The sequence below is a fragment of the Tenebrio molitor genome, chromosome 3 (genome assembly GCF_963966145.1).
Source record: "Tenebrio molitor chromosome 3, icTenMoli1.1, whole genome shotgun sequence".
NCBI lineage: Eukaryota > Metazoa > Arthropoda > Insecta > Coleoptera > Tenebrionidae > Tenebrio > Tenebrio molitor.
This window is the reverse complement of record NC_091048.1, coordinates 7,050,794-7,065,414: the sequence shown is the minus strand read 5'-3', so window position 1 is coordinate 7,065,414 and position 14,621 is coordinate 7,050,794. Positions and strand designations below refer to the sequence as shown.

Genomic DNA, 14,621 nt, shown 5'->3' with positions numbered 1-14,621 from the left:
GGAAGTCGGGGCGATTCGGAGGACACAAACTGGGGCACTGCACCCATAACGAGTTAGGTGTCGCAGGGACTTGGACGATCCGACGTCACTAGGGTAGAAATTAGGAGACTGGGGGGCGAGAACTAGGTTAACTTCGCAATCGAAGACCGCGTGCTATCTTGAAGAGCTGAGAGTCCACGAGCTTCGACAAAGACTTGTTCAGAACTTTGCCGTCTCCCGACACCAGTTTATTACAGGTAACCGGGATGATTATTATTTTGTCTCATTTGTCCTCGTGGTAGCCCGCACATACATGGTACACGCCGTTGGAGCGGGAATTACAACGCCCATTCTAAGTCTACTGCCGGAAACTACGACCTGTCACAGTGTCTTAGACCTTGTAAAGTTGGAGAAGAGGGTCCCCGGGAACCACGACTCTCCTCATCGTTGATGGCCGACAAACGAGCCTGTAATTTCAGGTGCAATTCCGCAAGACAATACTTTTGCTTTGATCGCCTAACACGACGCGAGAGACAAATAGCCCCACGCTACCCTATATTGAATATACAACCAATTATTCTAACGGGTGTTCATTTAATATTCTGGTAGCATTACCTATGGAAATATTTTGTTTTTGTCATCATTTGAACTTCCGGTTAGTAAAATTAGAGTATAACTGTCATATTTTGACATTTGCGTTCAGAGAGATTTACTGTTTTGCTGGTATTCACGTTAGAGCAGAAAACGTTTTTGATTGAAAGTTATTTTCGCAGTGGTTTGAAAGTCAATAGTTCATGGATCTACTCCGTACAAAACTGCTTAGAAGAGTTTATCGCCGAGTTTCCCAATGTTATTGTTGACCGAAAACCTTCGAAGACAACCTGAGTCGGTGTGTAAAGTTGTTTCGTGTAACTGGAGGCGTTTACCGAAGAAAAACCACAGGTCGGCCGCTAAAACGCACTGCTGCAGTTATTGAAACTGGAAGAGAAATAATGCAAAATGCTCCACACGCTTCAATACGTCAGTTAGCGCAACGCAACATACTGAACCTTGTGTAGGAAAGTAGGAACGTGCCACAAATTGTTACGAATAGAAGAAGGTAGACATTTCCATCACCTCATTTAATAAATTGATTAATTTGTGCGTGAGGTTATGTCTTATTTTAACGCTGCGACATCCGTTTTTCAAAATAAAAGATTTCCATTGGTGATGCTACCAGAATATAAAAATAACACCCATTATCTCCCTAAAGTTTGTAACGCGAAATTTTGATCTGATTTGAGAGCAACAGTTGAGAAAATCCAGGAACGATTTTGTTATAAATTGGTGATAGATTGTTAGGTTTCAAAATTCCTGACTGATGGTTACACACAACTATGGAGTATTAAATAAAATTCCTTCACGATAGAAACATTTAATAATGTCGAATAAATGGATAAAATAAGTTAAATTTGTAGTTTGCAGCCCCTTTCCATCGGAAATAGAATAATTTGTTGCTGGCTACCCCTAGCTTTAAACATTTACTTCAACTACTGTCACCGACGGTAAAACAAATGAAGGGCTAGCCAGACCACCCCGTATCCCGGAGTTTGTCGCAAACCAATCAGGTGCAACTACGTACTATGGCGGACAATAAATAATTTAGGTCGGCCTGTCATTGGCTTGGCATCAAAATGTGAAGCTGGCATTATGTTCAGCTAACCCCATTTTAGATTTTTGTCATTCTTGTCATCGTGACAGCGATAATCAAAATTAAAATTGGAAAAAGAAGCGTGCGCAGTTTTTCCAGACAATTCGAAGATTTTAATGACTATGTAAATTACAGAAGTTGTGATTCCTGATCCTGAAGTTGTCCCACAACGTGCACATTCATCAAAATTCTCAGGCAAAGTGTTATAGGTTTTTCAACGTACCAAAATTTGTGAACTCAATCTCAGAGAAAAGATAATCTATTACATGGATCGTTATAAGCGAAAAACAATTTCAAAATTAAAAACTTTATAACAAAACTAAAAATAATGAAATAAAATGTTTGGATAATTGTTTCTTTGTTTTTTTTTTTAAATAAATAAAACCATAATATGAAAAATAGGTAAATAAATATGTCCGTATGCAACTAATTATACATTCGATTGCAATAATTGAGGAATATGCAACTTATTATACATCTAGTTCGGCCCTACGTTAGCGCGTCGCTAGTATCGTGCGTCGCTGAAATTTGAATAGATCTAGACAGTCTTACTATGTTTAATTGTCTGTGGTTCCGAACTCAAATCGCCCAAAGCCAGTCGATTAATAAAGTACCGACACGATTTGACGTTTACATAAAAGGCAACCGTAACGATATTTTCGCTACAAGAGGCGCTGATATCGCTATTTTGACTGGCTTTGGTGAACATTTGTTCACCAAAGCCCATGAATTTATTAGTAATAATTAGTAATATATTACTAATAAATCCATGCCAAAGCCAGTCACAATAGCGATATCAGCGCCTCTTGTAGCAAAAAAATCGTTACGGTTGCCTTTTATATAAACGTCAAATCGTGTCGGTACTTTATTAATCGACTGGCTTTGAAATCGCCCGTTCGCTAGTGCCAAACGGCTTACAAGTGCATAATGGTAACGGGTCTTCAAATAAATTTATATTTAGAGCAACCTATGGAAATTCAAATGTTTGCAACATTTTTCCAGCGTAAAAAATGACACAAGAAACGTCTGACATTTTAACGAAATAAAATTAGTATAGTCGTTTTCAACGACATCCGTGCTGTCATTGTCATTTTTAATATGTTGGTGCAGATTGTACAGACAAATTCATAACCAGGATTCAGAGTATAAGCAAATCCTAGTTAAAAAAATGTCAAACAAGAAATTGAGGTTATGGTAAAAGAAAATTGCTATTTTGTCAAACATCAACAACAAATAATAAAACTAAGTCTTCAACATGGTGTAAAACATGGTTAAACCAGGTCATCCTCGGAATCCAAATCAGACTGTTTTCTTTGATTTGTTTGAATATATAGAAAATAATTTTAATTTGTCAATTTGCCGCGTCAAGTTAAATTGCCAAATTAGAGAATTCAAAATTACTAAACTGAAACAGCAAGTAATGCCAACATACTGTCATAGTGACAGCACGGATGTCACTGAAAACGACTATATAGGTTAGAAAATATTTTTAATTTTTGTAGTGGATTCTCCCTATTCCCCCTCCACGGAATATGACAATATGAAATTGGGAAAAAGCTTACTCTGTAACCTGTGTAACTCCGGAGAATAATTAGTTACCAACAAAAATTACTTTACACTGTTAACAGAATTAGAATGTCGCCTACGCCTACTCTAAATATATATTTATTTGAAGGCCCGATATTTTGCTCAAATGAACAGGCCGGGGAGAGCCAAGCGTCTCGACTACAGTGACTCTATTCAAGACAGGTTATGTTGCAATAAATTTCGCACCAAATATAGGCGAATTAAATGCATTCATTCATTCAGAGTAAAAATAATAATTTTAAAACTTGTTCCAAGTGTATTTTGTCTGTGGGGTCAAAAACAGCCAATAATACAATACAATTTTCAAAATCGACACAAATTAAAAGATTCAAACAAAATGATTTATGAATATTAATGCTAAGAATTTTTATTTAAACTCCATCCATTTTCAATACACACTACGAAATCTAGTGATTTTAGTAACTTTTGTGGTGTAATAGGATACAACTTTTTTCTACTGTAAATGCAATGTCACCAAGGAGTAGAATGTCACAGATAATAATTCAAGTTATGTGTATTGTGAAGAGGTTATAATGTACGATTATTGTCATTTTTGACAAATCTCTAATCGAGTCCCGCAATCAAGCAAAGTAAACTAGTTTTGAATATTTTACTTTAAATATGGTATCTACAGGTTAATATTAAATACCGGCATTGAAATCAGCAAGTAGGTGTACCTTAGTAAACATAAAAAGATTTCAGACCAGGATAGAGTGGAAGCATAATATAGTGGCGGCCGGGGAAAATGAGAATGACTTAAATCACTCTGAGCTGTATTCAAATAAAACTGTAATGGTTATCATTATAAAGATTTACGATAGGGCCAAATTTTTGTCTGTCACCACCTGCAAACAAAACCCTTCTTAAATCGTTCCTTCTAAGAACACAGGTATTCAAAGAAATCGGTCCCTGTCGTAAATCTTTATAATGATAACCATTACAGAACAGATTTATTTAAATACAGCCCAAACACAAAGTAATTAAAGTCATTCCCATTTTCCCCGGCCGCCACTATACATACATTGAAAATGAATAGTGCTCAGGAGCAAACCCTCTCAAGCCAAGTCTGAAGGCCGGCGGTCTGGTAATTAAAAAAAGCGCACAACGGCGCAAATATTTCTTCACTGTTCCATCGTGCGTCGTTTCCATTCTGTGCATGTGCCCCTGATCCAGAAATTACTCCCTACTTTTCCTTCAGATATCTGTAGGAGATTGAAGCTAACATTTTAAATAGATCAATTTAAATTAAAAGTGGATTTATCAACTTACGCCAAAAATTTCTCCAACCATTCGGTAAACGCATCCTCTCCAAATTTGGACCATTTACTTCCTAAATGTTTTTAAAACACCGGTGAACACTTTGTTTTATCTCTAAAGTGAGGCATTTTCTCTTTATAACACTGCCTGTGCCCTCCATGATATCGCTACTTAATTGTATTTTTTTTTTCAATAATTATAATCTGACAGTATCAAATTTTTTGACAAATTCAAAACGCCCGCTTTGAATGTTCAATATTAGAAAAAATAAAACACTTTCATTGCAATACAAAAAAAGAAAAATCCCTAACAGTAATGTATATTGAAAATGGATGGAGTTTATCTAAAATGCTAGATGTACAGTTGCGGAATTAAAATTTCGGGCACTATTTTTCTGTCACTTCAACAAAATCTCTGTAAAGCACCTTCTACTGTCATCATGACTGACATTAAATCATCGCTTTGATATGTTGCCTACCCGTTATTATGCCACAAATGACAATTTTTGAATGCCAAAAAGACAAAAACATGACAAGAGTAAAAAATAAGGTTATTAACGTAAAGGTTGTTTTAGAGTTTATATCATGACATTGACAATAGTGCCCGAAATTTTAATTCCGCAACTGTACAATCGCGGCCATCCAAAAGTGAACGATAGCTTGCGAAAATTTCCGTATTCATTGGCGTTCGTGCAGCAGGCGTTACTATAATAAAAAGTTGTAATAATAAAAATGAGACTGAGAAGTAATTAATACATTATTAAAGTGAAAGTAAACTTTAGTAAAGAAACCTTTTCAACACCTATTCGTATTGGCTTCTCAAGCCTGTTTTCTTGCCAACGCCTGTTTATATTGAAGATGCAAGTCTTACTGTAATGTAATTCTCTGGCCACAGCAGCCAAAGACCAATTTTCTTCTAGCTTTGCAATAGCCCTAGCTGTCTGAATCGGAGTGAGATGTGGCATTTAAAAAAAATAGTTTCAATAATTTTTTTATCGCTACTGTCAAACTTTGACATTTTAGGACGCCTATGATTTAAAGTAAAAATCAAACTATAAAAAAAAAACGTTCACTTTTGGATGGCCGCGATAGTACGTATTCTATTCTCACATGTGTTAAGTTGCCATAACTAAAAGAAACACATTTGTACAAAATAATGTAGTTTTGAACGTTATTGTTAGAAACAGGTACTGTAGCAGGTAGTGCTGCCTACTTTCTCTTGTGAGAGGGGTGAAATCGCCCACCGTTATTTAAGTCGGAATATAGCGGTAAAAACCAGTCTACCACTATCCTTGGTACTTAACACTTGTACATCAGCATACATTTATACAATAAAGTTTTTAAGTATTTATACAAAGACGACTATATCATTTGTACGGCTAATATCACCACCCAACAGTGATTAATCGTACATAAATTTTGGTCCTTCGAGCCGGATGATTAAATCCATATCACACGACGGTCGTCTAGTGTAATAACAAGTGTAGTACATACATACATCAACAATTCAAGAAGCAGTTTCGACACCCAGAGGGCAGCAACGATTTCGTCACCTTCAGCAAGGGCAAAAGGGCAGCACGAATAGTCACCGAATTGGGTAGCAGCGAAGCGATCATCACTCAAGACATCAACAAAGGTTAGTGGCTCTCAATCCATTCGATTTCCCTTCCAAACTACATTACTACGTACGACTTTTTCTATTGTTCCTAATTTCGCAAATTTTCATCTCGACCACCTAAATCAAGTCAATCATTATGCCCGAGACATCCTTATTAGACGAATCAATTGCCAAACTAGAGGCTTTATAAAAAAGAACCTCATTAAAAACAAAAATTACGCGTATTCAAAACTTTGTTGCTAACTTTCAATCAAATGATAACGATGTAAATCCACAAAAATTTAGAAAAACATTCATCGAACAGACATTCAAAGATTATGAAGAGGTGCAGACTGAAATTGAATTACTTGATTCTTCAACGACAGCCGCTGAAACACAGACTCAGGACCGCGTCGAAATTGAGTCAAAATATTTCGATGTAAAGGGTGTTTTTTTAAATTTGGAGTCGAAGTAGGCGTTGGAGAGTCGATTGAGATCGCACCACTCGTGTAAAAGCGTAAGATTTAAACAGCTGATCCGTGATCCGTAACCTGTATAGTGCGTTCACAATCGACAGTTCAACGCCTACTTCGACGCCAAATTTAAAAAAACACCCGTTATTATCATCAATTCAAACAAAAATTGAACAAATGACGCTTCCACCGCACACTGCGGCCACAACGAACGGTAACGGTAGTTGTTCTAATCGTGATCGATCAATCAAACTGAATCTGCCAACTTTAAATTTAAAATCTTCCACTGGTTGCTATAAGGAATGGTTGTCATTTCAAAATTCATTTAAATCCATTATTGAAAAATTGTGGAATTTCCTATTCATTTTCCCTAGTTTATAACCGTTGGCGGAATTGGTCAAATTTCGACGAACATCAAACGTCCAGGTACACATCAAATCTCAGTACAATAAGTTTTCGGCGAACTTAAGTTGTTTTGTTTTGAATAAAATAACCGAAAATCTTCCCCTGGTGACCATAAATATGTCTGCAATAAATATTCCAAAGGAATTACAGCTAGCCAATCCGAAATTCTTAGAAACTGCACCAGTACCTAGACTTACTTATCGGGGCTGACTTGTTTTGGAACCTTTTATGTCAAGACCGCAGAGAAATAACATTAAGAACCATAACAAACTAATGCTGCAAAATACCCATTTAGGTTTCATTGCAGGTGGGTCACTAGATATGAACAATAACAATAGCTCAAGCACCTGCTCACTTTCTCTACATCGGTAAGCGACATTTTAGAGAACCAGGTGCAAAAATTCTTCGAACTAGAACAATGCAGCAACCCTTCCGAACAAAAATACTTTTCAAATGAAGAGATTATGTGCGAGCAACATTTTATTCAAAATACGTGCAGACAAACAAACGGAAAGTTTCTTGTTAAACTGCCATTAAAAAATGATCCTCCAATTCTCAAGTCAAACCGCGATAGTGGTGTAAGGTTTTTTAACAATCTGGAACGAAACCTAAACAAAAGGCCCACACTAAAATCAGATTATGTGCAATTCATGCGGGATTACATCTGTTTGGGTCACATGGAGGAATTTCCGGGTTGCGAATTAAATAGACTAAACTGTACATATTTGCCTCATCATGCGGTACTCAAGGATTCTACATCGACCAAGTTAAAGTAGACCCAGAAATATACTGATTTTATGAGGGATGGAGTACATTAACTTGAGGTGGTCAGTTATGGTAGGGCAATAAGCTTCTGGTACCCGTCGCGCGACTGGGCTCTACCTACCTTTGTGTCCGATGGTCCATTTTCAGACGGCTCAAAAACATCTGTCATAGAAGATTTATAACTCTCTTCAAGTTGGTAATAAAAGTGACCCCAAAATTGTAAAAGAAATTATCGGCCTAAGTCCATAAAATCACTATATTTCTGGGCCTACTTTAAGAGTTGTTTTTAACGCGTCATTTCGCTCAGCTGATGCATTGAGTCTAAATGACAATCTCATGGCAGGACCTACAATCCAGCTAGAGCTTTTTGCAATTTTGTTGAGATTCAGAACTTTTAAATACGTCGTAAACGGGGACATAGCTAAAATGTACCGCATGATAGAAATACATCCCGATCACACTGACTATCAACGAATTGTTTGGCGCGAGAACACCGAAGATCCGCTAAAAACGTATATGTATATTAACCACTCTAACCTACGGCAAAGTCCTACGGTACAAAACCGGCCAGTTTTATAGCAACAAGAACTAGGTAGCTCTTCAAAACGTAATTCGGTACCCGGAAGCCGCTAAAGCAATTCAACAGGATTTTTATGTAGACGATCTTCTGACGGGAGGGGACTCACTTGAAAACCTAATCACTTTACGAGATCAAATAATTCAAATTTTAGCTCATGGTGGTTTCTTATTACGTAAATGGGCCGCCAATCATCCTGCATTAATTCCAGATAGTCACGAGCCTAATCTCAACGTCAGTTTCGATAAGGATGGTTATTTGATTATTTATTGTTATCTTCACTATAAATAAATAAATAACTGCGTAATTAATTAATTAACAAATTAAATTTCGGCACTATAGGTGGGGACGATGCCTCCGTAGCACTTAAAACGGTGCTTGCACGGGAATCAACGGGTCCCGATGCCGGATCATCTTCGGCAGTCTCCGAGCCGATTATACAAACGTCATCCTTTTCACCAGAGATCAATGGCGACGAGCTAGACATGCTCATGAATATAATAGAAGAAGGTAATTGACTAATTAATTATATATTATTGTTATCTTCATTATAAATAACGGGGTAAATAATTCATTAATTAATTAAATTTCGGCGCTATAGGTGAGGACGACCCATCCGTAGCATTTAACATGATGCCTGCGCTGAAATCAACGGCTCTCGATGCCGGATCAACCTCGGCAGTCTCCGAACCGATTATACAGCCGTCATCCTTTTCACCAAAAATCAACGATGACGACCTAGCCATGCTCATGAATATAATAGGAAAAGGTAACAATATCAGCAAAACCGTTGAAGCTGCGATGTTAAACAAACAACATTCAGGTAAGACTAATGTAAAATATCAATAAACGGGTTATTCTCATATTTAATTTCATTTCAGTTAGAGGAATCGGTCCCATGACGCCGCAACAGCAAACAGGTGCCGGAACCGCGTCGATCGGACGGCGGCAGGCTGAAACATTTGATTTTCAATTTTTCACAAAGGGCGGCGAGACTGAGGTGTATAACAAGAGATTCGCTCTAACTGCTAGGCGGATGGCGTTTACATTCAAGCCGATAAAAGGTAATTAGCACATAAATGTTTATTTGCAAACAATTACACCAATTTTCTCATTTAGAGAGCCTTTAGCGAGCTTTTGACGTACATATGTCGGGGATTTGATGCTGACGACTTTATAGGCATCGTGTTAGAAAACGATGCCTTTCCGGGCAGGCCAGTTGGTGTCTCGTTTCGGAAATTGTCGCAGCTGACCGTCGACGTCGTCTTAGCCATCGCCGCGAGAGTCCTGCAGAGCAACGCGGCGTTTTTCACCAACGACAGGCTGACCGTTAGAGTCGACGCCATCCGCCCTCCAGCGGGTCATGGGTATTCTGCAATATCTAGACGGTGCGTAACGTTCAACGAGTATAGATCACTAAAAACAGTATTTTTGTAATTCAAAATGCGGATAATACTTGCTCAGCGGCCGCGCTTATTGTAAGCTGTAGAGTACCAGAAATGTGGGTTAGTGGGGAGAATCGTGAAACGGAAATTCGAGGGAGTCGCGGGGCTTGAATTGTTAAACGGAATAGCCCGTCAATTATGTCGTGACGCTGGATTCAATTTGAGCCATGGGGGGAGATATGAGCACATAGAGCAGTTTCAAAATTACCTTACAGAGCGATATTTCACCGGTGATATGGCCTCTGGCCGTCCAAGGCTCAATTGGTCATTGTTCACTTTAACTACTTCTGGAATGTTCGCGTTTTTTCTGGCTAGACAGCCTCAGGGCGTCCTCCTAGATCGTTTCCCACCATTCAAACCTTGTACAAATGAATTTTCCTTACCCTTTAGTTATAGTAAGAAATTGGCGCGACCTTGAAACACAACAAGAGAGAAAAAAAGGCATTTGCACAGGGTTTGAACGGTGGGAAACGATCTAGGAGGACGCCCTGAGGCTGTCTATTCAGAAAAAACGCGAAAATTCCAGAAGTAGTTAAAGTGAACAATTACCGCTCAATTTAATAATGGAAAATTTCCACTATAACGTCATACTCAGTTTGACTGGGGCTTTTGCAACTTGTTATTTTTGCGAATGGTGCAGCAAGCGCTACTCAGACAAGAAGCGCCACAGGAGATGCCCATACATCTATCCGTGCTGTCATGATAACCCACCATGTCGCCTAGACGCGATCACATGTGATGTGTGCCAGAGAAATTTTAGAGGGCAACTTTGCTTTAACAGGCATAAAACGTCAAAACTTTGTGACAAACTAAAATGCTGCGACAGGTGTATGACGTACTTCTGGGTGCAGAAAAAGAAACGTCTGCGGGGTGACGTATTGTACCACATGTAGAGCTGACAAACCTGTTAGACACTTGTGCTACATGATGCCGAACAATCCAGATTCACTAAAAAAATTCGAACAGTCAAAATTTTTACTTTGCTTTTACGATTTAGAAACACGTCAGGAGACCCAAATTTCGGAAAATATATTTCAGCACGAGCCAAATTTGTGCATAAGCCAACAGGTTTGTCAGGCCTGCATTACCAACGATAACCAGAGTGAAATTTGTAATCGGTGCGGTGTACGTGAAAATATATTTTACGGCACCGATTCGGTTGAGAGATTTCTGAATCATTTGCCGAAACTGTCGATAAATTTCAATGTTACGGTGATAGCTCACAATCAGGGGAGGTTTGATGGTTGTTTTATCCTCAGGGAAATGTGTAAAGATTTTAGTAGGTGGACACCGGAGATTGTGAGGACTGGCACCAAACTGATGCTCGTTCAGTGCGGCTCATCGTAGAGATTTATCGACAGTCTCAACTTTATTCAGCTGCCTCTTTCGCAGTCCCCGAAAGCATTCAACATCGCTGGCTGTAAAGGGTATTTCCCCCATTATTTTAATACAATTGCTAACGAAAATTACGTGGGTGATATACCGGACGTGGGCTTCTACGGTGCTGATTTAAGGAAACCCCGTGAGAGGGAGGTGTTCTTAAATTGGCATCGTGAACAGAGAGCCGCTGTATACGTTTTCGAAATGCGAAGTGAAATTATTAAGTACTGCAGGGCTGACGTAAACATTCTGCGGCAGAGCTGCCTAAAGTTTCGGGAATGTTTTTTAAATACCAACAGTGTGGACCCTCTTTTAGAATGTATCACAATAGCATCAGCTTGTAATTTAGTGTTCCGAAGGAATTTTTTAAAACCCGAAACTATAGGCATCATACCGCAGAATGGTTACCGTTTGGCCGACAAACGGGACGCGCTGTTTCTACGGCGCCAAAACACTGTCAGAAAAGAAGATCGCTCAAAACTCGCCGGGTACAACGTTGTTACAATGTGGGAGTGCGCCTTCCGAAAAACTATCGAAAGAGACGAGGAACTAGCAACATTTATTAAAAATGAACGTGTCACATCACAGTTACACCTCAAGGCTAGAGATAGCTTCTTTGGTGGTCGCACTAACGCTGCAAAACTTTACGAGCCCGAGGACCGTCAGCTCACTGGTACATATATGCCATTCACGATGTTTTGGCATAAGGGGAGGCCATGGAAAAAGTGCATTTAAGTTGGCAGTAAAGCTGTCTGTTGAATTAGGTTATGTTTTTCTAAATTTGAGGTTATAAACTGCGTCATTGTCTAGTGCATTGTTGTCAGTTTTACTAGTTTGCAATAGAACAATACTCACATATTTTTAATCCAATTTAACAGACCGGGACCGGAAGACGAAGTGGCTCCTGTTAATTTATGCACCACTTAGATAACCCACCAATACAGTGTCTTAACCAACCAGTTAGTAACTTCTCAATGAATTTTTCATTTTAACCAAAACATTCCTAGAACTAGATTGTATAAAATCTTGTACCTACTTATTAAGCTTTACTTTATTCGAATATTTCTGTAAAATATTTACACAACCATCGTTCATGACAAGAAAGAACAAAACTATTCAACTTCCATAATTTCATTAGAAAATTCTGAATCATCATTACCTGCATCAAAATCCCAATCAAATTCCGAGTCAGGTTCACTTAATGAAATTATTAAAGGAAGAACGTTTTCAAATGAAAGATTTCCCATTAATTTTGCCCAATCTTCACAATATCTACAAAAATGTTGGCAAATTTCAGGAGTACATTTCAAAATAGACTCAAGCCATAAATTCACAACTGTATCGCGAAGTAATAATAGGTCTTACAAAACCCCTGTGCCATTTCAATTCTTTCTTCACTTTCCGAGCTACATATTTATCTTGTACTCACCTACGATTCAATTTATACACAAAAAGAACTTGACTTCATTGTAACTTACTGAAAATATGTTCTGCAGTCTAATACAAACACCATCAATACTTTTTAAAGTCGCTTAATTATGAGTACGGTAAATTCGGCAACATGTTACGTTCATTTTGATAGGTCCGCATGTCAGGCACTTTAGTGACAGCAGAGATGACAGAAATCAAACATGTATCCAACGTTAAAAAATGAAATCATAGCCTCCCCTTATGCCAAAACATCGTGAATGGTATATACGTTGCAGACGTGCTTCGCAAAGCCGTGGGAAAAATTATACAATTATTAGTATACACGAGGTATGGGAGTACGATGTCGTTCAGTACGACCCTACTACAAAGACCGGTGGTCTCTTTTCGGGTTACATTAATAATTTTCTTAAAATCAAGCAGGAGTGTAGCGGTTGGCCGTCATGGTGTGTCACGCAAGATGATCGGAACCGCCATATTCAGGGCTATTACGATCGCGAAGGTGTTAAGCTCGAACCAGCGAAAATTGCTAAGAATCCGGGTTTGCGATTCGTATCAAAGATAATGCTAAATTCATTCTGGGGAAAATTCGGTCAGAAACAGAACGCGTCGCAGACCCAGATCATTAGTCAGCCAGCTGATTTATTTAAATTAGTAATGAACCCGGGCATTGTAGTAGATAACGTTACCATTTTAAATGATGAGGGAGTTTTGGCTAGTGCTGTATTACGATACAGACAGTGTCATCTTTGTTTCTAGCGAAAATGATTGGGAGCCCCCAGTCGGCGATTTCCTCGATGAAATGGTCGACTACGGGGCCGGAAGCCACATAACAGAATTTGATAGCGCTGGCCCCAAAAACTACGCTTACAAATTTTGGTGTGGTAGTGCTGGCAAATTTGACACTGTTTGCAAAGTCAAAGGCGTAACATTGCACTACGAAAACTCTGGTAAGGTCAATTTTGAAACTATTAAATCGATCGTGCTAAAAGACCCTCATCGCCATATCGATCTAATCGATAATCGAATTGTGAGAAACCAGCGTTATGACGTATTGACCAAACACGGTGCAAAACGATACAGTCTACAGTACACTAAGCGCCGCCGCCTCGATGAACGTTATGACACCGTCTCCTACGGGTTTAAAATGCAATTGCAGGCGTAACTGTGCGCATTTATTATTGCTAATTAATTTTATTTTGTATATAAACATTTTTTCTCTGTACATATTTTGTATATAAATTTTTTTTCTTTGTATATATTTTGTATATAAACATTTTTTTCTCTGTACATATTTTGTATATAAACTTTTTTTTCTCTGTATATATTTTGTATATAAACTTTTTTTTCTCTGTACACATTTATATTTAATAATATTCATTTTTCTTGTAAATATATGTATAAATAAGAATGAACAACTTTTATTTTTATCCTTTTATTTAATAATATTTAAGAAAAATACATTTCAAATACAGGGTTATTCTAAATGATTGTAGTCCAAGTAGGCGTAAAAACTGAATGTAAAATTTATGTTTGCCGCTCCACATAAAAAATCATCAAAACGATGTGTTAAATTAAATGATTGTAATTGTCAGAACGTCAATGTCAGACACTGATTTTTCCGAAGACGAATATTTACCTTTAAAATACCCATCAAGTGGAAAATTTGCGGAAAAAATATCATCATTTAAAATTTCCGAAAAAGATTCGATAGAAGCAGGACCATCAAAAGAATATGTATCTTCTGGAAATGTTAAGAAAAACACTTTCGAAAAAGTATGTTCTCAATGTGACAAATCTTTCAAGAGTGAAAAAGGTCTTAAAATTCATAATGGAAGAATACATAGAGCTGAAAAATACTTTTCGACAGGCAATAATAAATTTGAAGATATCAAAAGTTCACCCGTAGAAAAATTGAAGAAACACCCTCAAATCCTTAATATAAATGATCATTCGAAGATTTATGAAGGTAAACAACTTTTAATTGTCCTGAAAGAAAATTTAGCGAATGCAAAATCTCATATTAAAACCATACGTAG

At 37.8% G+C, this 14,621-nt stretch overlaps 1 protein-coding gene and 1 long non-coding RNA gene across 2 annotated transcripts in view; both read left to right on the top strand.

The window, feature by feature from the left end:
• Positions 1 to 6,026: 6,026 nt before the first annotated feature.
• Positions 6,027 to 9,588, top strand: LOC138126990 (uncharacterized). Its single transcript, XM_069042854.1, has 5 exons — positions 6,027 to 6,148; positions 8,672 to 8,839; positions 8,931 to 9,152; positions 9,211 to 9,393; positions 9,449 to 9,588. The coding sequence occupies exons 2-5, from the start codon at positions 8,815 to 8,817 to the stop codon at positions 9,457 to 9,459; spliced, it is 441 nt and encodes a 146-aa protein (XP_068898955.1). The 5' UTR covers positions 6,027 to 6,148; positions 8,672 to 8,814; the 3' UTR covers positions 9,460 to 9,588.
• Positions 6,142 to 14,621, top strand: part of LOC138127003 (uncharacterized) — a 171,925-nt gene continuing 163,445 nt past the window's right edge. The window contains exon 1 of the long non-coding RNA XR_011158053.1: positions 6,142 to 6,725. This is a non-coding gene — a long non-coding RNA (uncharacterized lncRNA). The remainder of the gene's footprint in view (positions 6,726 to 14,621) is intronic.

What these genes read in the sequence shown, in the direction of transcription:
- LOC138126990 (XM_069042854.1), top strand. Translation starts at nt 8,815, where the DNA reads ATGCTCATGAATATAATAGAAGAAG. An exon ending in CATGAATATAATAGAAGAAG is followed by an intron (nt 8,840 to 8,930) that starts GTAATTGACTAA and finishes TCGGCGCTATAG; the next exon opens with GTGAGGACGACCCATCCGTA. An exon ending in GTTAAACAAACAACATTCAG is followed by an intron (nt 9,153 to 9,210) that starts GTAAGACTAATG and finishes ATTTCATTTCAG; the next exon opens with TTAGAGGAATCGGTCCCATG.